Here is a 12,289-nt window from a genome sequence, read left to right on the forward strand (position 1 = left end):
ACCTGGTGTCTAACCAGACATATACCCTTGATGGCATTACACTGGCCTCCAGCAAAAGTGTGAGAGCTCTTGGAAGCAGTTTTGACCAGGATATGTTGGATAGTGTGGACATTAAACACATGTGAAAGAAAGCAGGACTGCTTGCAATATCTCTTAAATTACAAACATCCCATCCTAGAGTGATAAAAAAAAAAAAAAAAAGTTCTTGCATTTATTAGGTCTAGGCTGGATTATTGTAATTTGGACTATTGTAATTTATTATTATCAATTTGTTCTAAATGTTTCCAGCAAATACTCAAGTTTATCCAAAGAGTACTAACAGATCATACTTCATACAGTGATCATATTTCTCTCATATTAGCGTCTCTTTACTGGTTTCCTAATGAATCCACAATTTAATCTGACATCCTTCTCCTCACATACAAAGCTCTGAATAATCAGGGCTCATCGTATATGAAAGACCTCATTGTGTCATTTGATTGCAACAGAGCACTTCACTCTCAGACTGCAGGCTTACTTGTGGCTCTTAGAGTTTCCAAAAGTAGAGGGAGAGCTATCAGCCCCGTCTCGCGTGGTACCATCTCCCACTTTGGATTTAGGAGACAGACACACTTTCTAGTTTTAAGATTAGGGTTAGGGTCCCTTTTGATAAAGCTTACAGTTAGGGCTGGAATAGGTGTCTCTGAACCCTTCCTTATCTATGCTGCTGTAAGCTCAGACAACTGCAAGACTTCATGTGATATACTGAGTACTTCTCCACTCATTTCGTCTTGCTCACCATGTGTTTGTATACCACTGCAGCATGTCATTACATTTTTGTCTACTCTCTCCCTTAGTGTGTGTTTTGCCCGTCTCTTCTCTTTCTCCCCCGCCAGCGGGTTGTGGCATATGGCTGCACTTCCCTGACTCTGGTTCTGCCAGAGCTTTCTTCTTGTTAGAAGGCAGTATTTTTTTTTCTTCCCACTGCTGCAAAGCACTTGCTCACAGAGGGTTGGTTGTTGGCGCTTTCTCCAGAATACTGTACAGTTGTTACCTTATTCTATAAATGGCCTTGAGGGGACTGTTGTTCAAATTTGGCGCTATCTAAATAAACCAGAATTGAATTGAACTGAGCTGAATTGGTACTGTCCTCCAAAAGCTTCAAAAGTGAGTGCTACAATGCCAGTAAATCTTTTCTGTAGAAACTGTACGTGTATGTCGAGGTTTGCATAGATATCAGTGCTGCACGTGAGGCCCAGTAGCTGGCTCTAGCAGGGGAGTCAGTATGAAGTGTTTGCTGGTTTTATTTTAGGCACTGGCTCTCTTTAGAAATGTTCGATTATCTTAAAAGCATATGGGGACTAAAACAGACCCTTTCTTTTTTTAATAACACTTGTATTCACCTGTGATTATTTGAGCAAGTTGTCCTCAACTCAAGAAATGTTATCTTCATTTTTGTCTCTTGTCTCCTTGTTCTGCACGCACACACACAAATAGTGAAACAAAGAGTAGATAAGATCCACAAAACAACAGCAGGGACTCTCACGCTCATCTGAAATGATAAGTTTCGCATATACAAAATGCACCTGAACTTTTTTTTACATTATTAAACAGCTAACAGTGTATAACTAGTGTTAGCTTACGCAATAGGAAAAACATTTTTCCTAACGTGTAACAAAACATTTGTTGAGACAGCATTAATTCTGTAAGGAAACATGGCTATTGGAATATATGTAACTGACACTGTAATTGACATCTAAGGATCAAATTTTTAGTCATTCTGTCCATACTCTTCCATCTTATAAATTGCATCGTATTTATATGATATCAATGTCAAAAACTCCATTTCACTGCATGTCCAGCTGTAAATGTTGTACTCTCTCTCTATCATATGTCTGTGTTGAGGTTCAGCCTGGGTGAGTCAGGTGATTGGCTGAGGGAGTTTATGTGGCATTATCCTTCTTGGCCTGTTTCTTTAATGGGCTTAGAGCCTGCCTGCAGACTCTGTGGTATTCTGTAAGACAGGATGCACTTCTCATACATATATTTAGAGTCAACATAGCTGCTAGCAAACCTGGTTTATATGGTTGCTAAAAACCTGACAAATAGTGCATCTTCACAGTGTTGCTGTGGCTTTAATTACCATTTTTTAAAGAAAATCCATGGAATAGTGAAGAAGTTGCTATAAATAGCTTGCAAATTAGGGTCAATTAGAGACTACCCTATATTTATACTTGAGAGATGTATGTTGTCAAATATCTTAGAGATGAAAAATCTGACCTAGAACCTTAAATTCCGCCTCTTGTCCTATGGTAACTGGAATAGTCTCCAGCCCCCCCCCCCCCCCCCCCCCCACAACCCTGACAAGGATAAGCATAAGAGAATGGATGGATAGACAGTTTATGTGTGGGAAATCTGATCTCTTAATTTAACTCATTAACTCCATTGCACATCATGCCCATTACCACATTGACCTTGGCCTCATAGCAGCTGTCCTCCCATCATTACACTCTTGACTCCCTTCTTGCATCAACTTTTCAGTGCCCTCCCTTCCCACTCCCTTGCTTTCTCTCTATCCCCCTCACCATACTGCCTCCCTCCTTCCTTCGTTCATTGAAATTCAGGCACGAGGAATGCGAGAGGAAGGATATCTCATGTGTGTGTGTGTTTGTCTTGGCACTCCTGGTTTCCTTACCCTCAGCACTCCTGCCCTGACCAGTCATTTCCTAACACCTACTGTTAATGGTTTCTCAAGAAGATAATGCCACTGAAGGATGCGTAGGGGAGTTATAATACGTAGTTCCACATCAAACAATTGGTGGATCTCAAGTTTAGCACAGGTTAAAAAAAAATATGGCATTTTATGTGCGTTTGATGTGGTTTTGCCCAGTAGTGTATTGCTTCAAATTCCTGGAAGTTTCCTGGAAATCACTTGTGACCAGATATGAATTTACAAGTCACAAGCTGAGATATTATGTGATTTAAAAAAGAGCAGTAATGGTTATAACATAAAAGAACAAAGGACCAGTTGTGTTTAAATCCCCCTTTATCTGTAATCATCTCATTTTGCTTTAATAGATCTCCTATTTTGTTCCCCCCTAGATGCCTCAGGTTTTGGACAGAAGTTCCGTGGGCATTGACCTGCATTTCTGGGGCCAGGCTCTTAAGGCAACATCAGCGAAGATCCAAGATGTAAGTAGTCCAAATGTCATCCATCCCTTCTCTTCTGCTCCTTGAGTCTCTTCTTCTTCTCAAGCCCGCAGTATCAAAGGCACTAGTATTTTTAGTCATGCAGGAAACTCGCCTCTTCCGTTGCTCCCCGTTCAAGAATCGCTCCCAGAAGAAGCTGAATGATGTGCTCAATACTGTGAGGGTTACATGTACAGTATGTGTTAAAAAATACATTTTTGCAAGTGCTTTGTGAGCCAAAAATATGTCTGTTGTGTATCTGCATACATGTAATGTATATGCATGCACATGCATTATAAATGAATGGATCTGAAACACTAACTACAATGGAATAGAACAGGATTGAAGAGAATACAGTACATACTGTAGATTACATTTTCTACAAGAAGAATACGCGTGGAATAGAAATGTAAACACACTTAAACACACACTTGCGCAAATGAAAGAAAAAAAAATGAATGAGAAGATAATGAACAAATACCTGAAAAAGTAAAAAGAAAATGGATGATAAAAAATAATAAAATCAGCTTTCAAGAACTGTCACTATTCAATTAAAGTCAGAAGAAGGATACATAGTATGCTGGAGCATGTTGTTCCATGTGTCAACAAGTCACAGCCACACATAAACACAGATACGTTATTACACATCTAAAATATTAGACTAAAATAGAATAAAACTAAGATAGACGACTAGAACAAATACGGTAGAACATAATGAAATGGGATATATTGGTTTATATATAACAAAAAGCACAAACAGTATAAAACAGCATTGTAACACAATACAGTAGAATAACGTCTGTGTGTTTATCAGGCAACACATACACACAAATCACTGTGACTGAGATGTGTGTTTAGGCACGTTCACGGTTTGTCCGTGAACGTGGGAGAGGGAGAGCGTATCCCATCATCACCTTAGCCAGGGGTGAGAGAGAAAGAGAGAGGAGGGTGGGAGGTAGAGGGAGGGAGGAAAAGAGGGACATTCTTTTGAGGTGACACATCCTGTAGGTGGGACCTTCGTATCACCGTGGTGACAGAAAGGCGAGCCAAAAGCTCTCATTACCCACCTCTTCTTCCTTTCAGTTCAGTGTGTGTGTGGATGTTTTTGTGCAAGAAATAATACATAAGAAAACAGAGGAAGAGGGAGTGAGCGCCACAGACATGAGGGGTGTGTTGTAGCATGCTTATGTCTGCGCGTGTCCACATGTAAAAGGTAGCTTTGAGTAGGAGTCATAAACGATCAAAGAGCCATTTTCATCACTCACCTCTGGAGCCAAATCAGTGATGACCCGTGCTAATAAATCCAAATATGATTTGAACCAAAACGCTCCCGGAGGAAATCAGTCCTACCAACATGTACGAGCAACATGCAATACAATTATTGATGGCCTCCTTCATTATCTTCATAGAGGAAATTACATGTGGCAGGGAGAATTGCTCTCCTGGTTGAAGCTATTTTTGTTCTGTCAATAGGAGGATATTTAGTCCACCTTGCAGCTCAGCTCTGTCCAACTTCTTTGCTTATCTTTAAGCTATTGTTTTCTTGTGACCGTTTATACTTAAAGATTCACAGGGCATGAATGAGTATGACAAACATAAATATCCCTGATCTGTGTATAATTATCTGATGAAGGTCAAATAACTCAAAATGGATTGTTTGCACTTTCCAGCAATACTGAATAGTTACTCATCCTGCTGCAGGCCAGAAAATGTTTGGTCGTACTTCTCAGCAATGATCAACAGACACGCCAGACAAAAAACCCCCCAAAAAAACCTTAAAAACTAACAGCCAGTCAGGGTTTGAGATACAGCATATAAACCATTTGGTGTTAGGGGTGTGTACTGTATATTAGACAGAGGTGATTGAACTCTAGTTTGTAGTTTAAAGGTGCTTTAAATCCTAGTTTATTCTGACTATAGTAAATCCTATTTCCCAACTTGTGTTATCCGAGTAACGAACTTGTAAATATAACAACACCTTTTTTGTATTTTGCATTTTGTGATTAGTGCTAATTGTGGAGTGTGTTCACTGTGACCATGTTAGCATGCTAATATTGAAGCACTGCTATTGCTACAGCCTCATGGCTGCAGACTATCGGATTGTTTAAAAGTTTAACTGGGCCTCTCTGTCTTGCGCAGATGATGGAGCAGGAGAGCTCTCAGGAGCTCATGAAGGCAGTGTCCTCCCTGTTCCAAACTGGGGGTCCTTCCTCTTTCACCGAGTTGATGTCCAGCGTGTCAAGTCTCTTCTGTGGATATCCTGAGGGTGGGGGCTCTAGGGTCCTGTCTTTCAACTGGTATGAAGACAACAATTACAAGGTGTTTCTGGGGGTCAATGGCACCAAAAACCACAACTATGTCTATGATGATACTACCAGTAAGTAAAGAGGGATTTTTAAAAAATATTCTACTCAAATATAATATTAAGACTGTACTTGTTACAGATAATAATCACAGAAACAGAAATATACCTGTACCTGCTGTATATGATAGCGCTATATATGATAGTGTTGTGCAGACACCACAAGTAGTTATAGTATGACTTTTTTGAAATCTAAAACAACGAGTAAAAAATATCACAAGTTTGCATCACAACACATACTCATGAAAATGTCACAGCTCTGATGCCTGCTGTGACATTCAGATTGTCCAAATGTCACAGAGTTATACATTTTCACACTTACACAACCTGCAAACACCTCTCTTTCATTTGGACTGAAAAGTTTCGATTGAAAGTTACTGGTTGACCTGGAAAGAAAATACTACAAGGGCCATTCAATTTCACTCTTTCAGTGCTTTTCATCATATAGTTTCATTGAACATGAAGGAAGAAATAAATGCCAAGAAAGTGCTGTAATTAAAGTGTGACTTAAGAAAAAAATACCAGTCAGATATAGTTAAATATTAGAAAAACACACCTTCTTACTTCACATATTTATTTCTATTTATGCAAATGCAGTCTTTACCTATGCTTATTGTGTATTTGTTACATGTCGTTTGCTTTCATTAGCATGAGAAGGTGGGACAGAACTAATTTCACAAGCATAAAGAAAGACGTTTAGATCACCCAGTTATCATGTGGACAAAGTTTGCCTCAAACGGCAAAATTTGTTCCAGAAAGTTGGCTGATATGCTCTGATTGGCTATTTTTTTTTAATATTAAGATTTTTTAGTTGATCATTTATTATGTCCGAATGCTTGACACTTATGGAGGCCATAAGGAAAAATGATTATATATGAATACCATTTGTTTCTCATTCTCTTCATCTTTACCTACCTCTAGCTCCCTTCTGCAATGCCCTGATGCAGAACCTGGAGTCCAACCCTGTCACGAAAATTGTGTGGAATTCAGTCAAGCCCCTGCTGATGGGAAAGATCCTTTACACCCCCGACTCCCCCGCAGCCCGCAAGATATTAAAGAGTGTGAGTGAGACCACCTCCAGCCTGACCCATCACCTCTCTCCCTTTTCCAACTCACTTTTGCCCCACTTCTGCGATTCTTTCAACACTCAGTATCAGTGTAGATGCATACAAACCCCCACCCACCTTTGGAATGAGCTGACTAAAGAAGCAGAGGAAAGCAAAGGGATGTTGGCGGTGATGGGGGTGAGGGGTAATCTGATGCAATGTGAAGGATGGGAAGAGGAGGGAGAGAATTCAGTGTAAGTGTGGGGGCGCGGCAGTGGAAGGAAAAACAGATCTGTTATGTCTCTTTTAATCCTCCTGACACAAAACAGAGTGGGGTTTCGAGTGTTTTGAGCGGCGTTTTGAATGTAGCCAAATTACATAATGTAACATTCCATTGTTATCCGCTGTATGTTGCAGCTAAAACCTTAGATAAATTGTTAGTGGTCTTTTTTGATCTCTCCTTTTTTTTTTTTTTTTTAACTGACACTATCCTTTAACAACTGACACTTCCACCAAACTCATTATTGACAGTGTATTTAGCACAGAACGTGAACGCTGTGTGTTAAATATGCTTTTGTTGTACTACTCTGTATATATTTTTCAACTTTCATAGGATGTGTGTATTTGTGTTTGTCCAGGCCAACACAACCTTTGAGGAGCTAGAGAGGCTCCAAAATATGGCCAAGGCCTGGGAAGAGGTGGGACCTCAACTCTGGGCTTTCTTCCAAAACAGCATTCAGATGAACATGATCAGGGTATGATTACTGCACATTCCTGCACACTAATTTAATGCACATTTGCACATCAACTCTCCTTACTACCACTGACATTATATAAAAAGATGGACATAGCCACTGTGAGTACACCCATTAGTTTGTGAAATCCTATTTTGAGCACTTCATTTCATTACTTGGATAATAAAATAAAGTAAAAAAAGAAAGAAAAAAAGAACAGCAGCTAATGCTAGCAGGCTTTTTAGCAAGCTGCATCCATATATATACACTGCTGATACTGGCATCTTTATTAGTACACCTGCTCAGCTGTTTGTAATTGGAAATATTTAATCAGCCAAACACATCGCAGCAACTTGATGCATTTAGGCATGCCGACATGGTCATGACAACCTGCTGAAGTAGAAACTGAGCATCAGATTGAAGAAGAGTAGTATTTTACTGTGGAGTGTTTTAGAAACTGCACATAACCATCTCTAGTGTTTACAGCATTTCTGGGTGAAAATGCTGTGTTGACTACTTCAATCAAATAGGAAACCAACAGTAACTCAAATAATACATTTTGAAAAACAGCATCTATAATTGCACAATCCATGAAGCAGATGGGTTACAGCAGCAGAAGACCACACTGGGTGCCACTCCTGTCAGCTAAGAACAGGAAACCGAGGCAACAATTTGAGGCTCACCAACATTATAATTGAAGATTGGGAAAAATGTTGCCTGATCTGATTGTTCTGATGAATGCTGTGAGATTCAGATGGTAGGGTCAGAATCGGCATAAACAACATGAAAGCCTAGGCCTATCTTTCCTCGTAACATTTCAGATTCCTGGTGGTGATGTAATTGTGTGAGAGATATTTTCTGGACACACGTTGGGCTCCTTATTACTAAATGACCATCAATTAAACACCACAGCCTACCTGAGTATTGTTGCTGACTATGTCACAAAGCTCAAATCATCTCAAACTGTCTTTTTGAACAAGACAGTTAATTCACTGTACTCAAATGCCATCCGGAGACACCAGAACTTAATCTAGTCGAGCACCTTTGGGATTTAGTTGAACAGCAGATTCACAACATAGATGCGCGGCCAAAAAATCTTCCACAGCTGCATGATGGGGGCTTGAGCCTATACCAGCTACCATAGGGCGAGAGGCAGGGTACACCCTGGACAGGTCATCAGTCTGTCGCAGGCCTAACATAGAGAGACAGACAACCATTCACACTTACATTCACACCTATGGGCAATTTAGAATCACCAGTTAACCTAACCCCACTGCAAGACAGACATTTGCATTAAAAATGCTCCTAAAGGCACCACAAACATGGATGAGTTCAGTGACTTGAATTAACAGGTGATATTTCATAGATGACTACCAGCTACAGCTGCCTGTGTTAGTTTCCACCTGTCAGGTACTGAATAATCCACTCAACCATCTGATTCAGTTCTGTGACTGAGTGGTTTGTGATTATGTGTGTGTGGCTGTCAGTCAGCAACCTCAAACATAGTAAAGCAAATTTAAAGCATTTTTATAACCAATATTAACTGGGTATTATGAATATTACGTCCACCCACATTATGTCCATGTCTACCTAGCATAGATAATTTGTTCACAGTTAATTAGCATTCAGCAGATGGTGCACTGTTCATATTTACGGCCTCTAACATAAGGTTGGTCAGCACAACCTTGAAAAGGTTAAATTTTACTCCTTACTCTACTATGTAGCCACCTGAATCAAACATTTTCTTTTACATGAGCATGTATTGTATTGTATTTCTATTATGCACAGTAACTCTAATCTCTCTCACTGAAGGATACACTGAGGAACCCAACGGTGATGCATTTCATGGACAACAGTCTGGTGGGAACCGAGTTTACCACAAAAGACATTCTCAACTTCCTCTATAATGGACCAGAGCGAGAGAGAGAGGCGGGCATGCCAAACTTTGACTGGAGGAACATTTTTAACATCACCGACCAGCTCATACACATGTTCAACCAGTATGGAGAGGTTAGTAACCTGTCTCTATTTCTGTGTCTCCCTACTTTTTTCCTCAATTTTGCACATTCCCATAACAAGGCATTTGGCCTTTTTGGTAGGCTTTGTCTAATTTCTACAGACAAGAGCGTCTGTCTCCCAGGTCTTCTTCCTGGAGACTGTGCCAGGCTTTCTGACACAGGGCACAACCACTTAGCACAGCTCTTCCATACAGCAGACTGAAAGGTGGCAAGAACATGTTTGCTGTCACCCCCTTCCCTTGTTTCCATTGTACATTCAGTGATAAAGTAGAGAGTAGGTGGAAATGAATCACCTTCTTCAAAACCCAGTGCTTTTTAGTGTATAGCACTTCATTCAAACAAACTCCTGTGCTTGCTACATAAAAGAGGGCAAATCACTCTATACATCCTTCACGCCTTCTCTCTCATCTTGTGTCTGATTAAAAGGGGGTAGGGGTTTGGATTTTGGAAAGAACCCTATCATTGCAGGCACCTCAATCTACCCTTTGTCTCCTAGTTTAGTGCCAAGACCCTTCAGAGCTCCACAAACAATCCAGGGGGATTTAGCTAATTAGATATAGCTGTCAGTAATCACTGGGCCATAGGATAACTGCTGTAGTTAGCATGAGGTCCTCTTACTCTGTCAGGGGTATGTTTCTCACACTGGCATCCTATTGGAACATGTGTATCAGTGAGGCTCCTTCTTCTCAGCCCATCTCTGAGAGAACATCATTGTGTAGTGACTGTGTGTTCACATAAAGATGAATGGGAAGTGATCTCTTGTCTGTCTTTGAGTGCTCTGGGGGTATTGTACAGTAATGTGAATGAGGACATTAGACACGGTCTACATGGGAGTGTGAGAGTGGGGTTAGAGAGCTGTATCTATGGTGCACATAGTGGGAGTTTCACATGGTAATTACACACGCGGTAAATATAGCAAGTGTGTGTGAGAAAATGAGAGTTGCACTCATGCGATTAGTGTGTGTACATTAAATGGATTTTGCTTTCCTGCTTGCATATATGAATATGCCTATGTCTGCCACTGCTCCATGAATATAGTGGCTCACATTTTCCCATGTGGCCAGATTACTCCACTGAAAAACCCATGAAAACAACAACAACAATGATTTAGGATTCAGCTCAGAAAATAGATGCTTAGAAAATAAGGAAACAAGATTTGCTTCCAGTATTTCATGGTAGTTATAGTGTTTAGCATCTAATCTAATGCATAATCTAATTAGAATCTCACATGCACTTGCATACTGTTACATCGATTTAGATGTTATAGAAGAAAGGGTTATACAGTGGGGCAAAAAAGTATTTAGTCAGCCACCGATTGTGCAAGTTCCCCCACTTAAAATGATGACAGAGGTCAGTAATTTGCACCAGAGGTACACTTCAACTGTGAGAGACAGAATGTGAAAAAAAAATCCATGAATTCACATGGTAGGATTTGTAAAGAATTTATTCGTAAATCAGGGTGGAAAATAAGTATTTGGTCACCTCAAACAAGGAAAATCCCTGGCTCTCACAGACCTGTAACGTCTTCTGTAAGAAGCTTTTCTGTCCCCCACTCGTTACCTGTATGAATGGCACCTGTTTGACCTCATCATCTGTATAAAAGACACCTGTCCACAGCCTCAACCAGTCAGACTCCAAACTCCGCCATGGCCAAGACCAAAGAGCTTTCGAAGGACACCAGGAAAAGAATTGTAGACCTGCACCAGACTGGGAAGAGTGAATCTACAATAGGCAAGCAGCTTGGTGTGAAAAAATCAACTGTGGGAGCAATCATCAGAAAATGGAAGACATACAAGACCACTGATAATCTCCCTCGATCTGGGGCTCCACGCAAGATCTCATCCCGTGGGGTCAAAATGATCATGAGAACGGTGAGCAAAGATCCCAGAACCACACGGGGGGACCTGGTGAATGACCTGCAGAGAGCTGGGACCAAAGTAACAAAGGTCACCATCAGTAACACACTACAACGGCAGGGAATCAAATCCCGCAGTGCCAGACGTGTTCCGCTGCTGAAGCCAGTGCATGTCCAGGCCCGTCTGAAGTTTGCCAGAGAGCACATGGATGATACAGCAGAGGATTGGGAGAATGTCATGTGGTCAGATGAAACCAAAGTAGAACTTTTTGGTATAAACTCAACTCGTCGTGTTTGGAGGAAGAAGAATACTGAGTTGCATCCCAAGAACACCATACCTACTGTGAAGCATGGGGGTGGAAACATCATGCTATGGGGCTGTTTTTCTGCCAAGGGGACAGGACGACTGATCCGTGTTAAGGACAGAATGAATGGGGCCAAGTATCGTGAGATTTTGAGCCAAAACCTCCTTCCATCAGTGAGAACTTTGAAGATGAAACGAGGCTGGGTCTTCCAACATGACAATGATCCAAAACACACCGCCCGGGCAACAAAGGAGTTGCTCCGTAAGAAGCATTTGAAAGTCCTGGAGTGGCCTAGCCAGTCTCCAGACCTCAACCCCATAGAAAATCTGTGGCGGGAGTTGAAAGTCCGTGTTGCTCGGCGACAGCCCCAAAACATCACTGCTCTTGAGAAGATCTGCATGGAGGAATGGGCCAAAATACCAGCTACTGTGTGTGCAAACCTGGTAAAGACCTATAGTAAACGTTTGACCTCTGTTATTGCCAACAAAGGTTATGTTACAAAGTATTGAGTTGTATTTTTGTTATTGACCAAATACTTATTTTCCACCCTGATTTACGAATAAATTCTTTACAAATCCTACCATGTGAATTCATGGATTTTTTTTTCACATTCTGTCTCTCACAGTTGAAGTGTACCTCTGGTGCAAATTACTGACCTCTGTCATCATTTTAAGTGGGGGAACTTGCACAATCGGTGGCTGACTAAATACTTTTTTGCCCCACTGTATATTTTTTCTTCTGTCAGCACATAGAACAACACCACTGCTCAAACAGCATCAGTAACCACACATACACGAAAAC

The 12,289-nt window shown here is 40.8% G+C and overlaps 1 protein-coding gene across 2 annotated transcripts in view; it reads left to right on the plus strand.

The window, feature by feature from the left end:
- LOC146497428 (retinal-specific phospholipid-transporting ATPase ABCA4-like) overlaps positions 1–12,289 on the plus strand; it is a 52,322-nt gene that overhangs the window by 7,728 nt on the left and 32,305 nt on the right. For both annotated transcript variants that reach the window (XM_085139827.1, XM_085139828.1), the window contains exons 8-12: positions 3,082–3,171; positions 5,308–5,545; positions 6,452–6,591; positions 7,215–7,331; positions 9,123–9,320. In XM_085139827.1, coding sequence (XP_084995953.1) covers positions 3,082–3,171; positions 5,308–5,545; positions 6,452–6,591; positions 7,215–7,331; positions 9,123–9,320 — 783 coding nt within the window. The remainder of the gene's footprint in view (positions 1–3,081; positions 3,172–5,307; positions 5,546–6,451; positions 6,592–7,214; positions 7,332–9,122; positions 9,321–12,289) is intronic.

The sequence above is a fragment of the Neolamprologus multifasciatus genome, chromosome 18, assembly GCF_963576455.1.
Source record: "Neolamprologus multifasciatus chromosome 18, fNeoMul1.2, whole genome shotgun sequence".
In the NCBI taxonomy this organism is placed as follows: Eukaryota; Metazoa; Chordata; class Actinopteri; order Cichliformes; family Cichlidae; genus Neolamprologus; species Neolamprologus multifasciatus.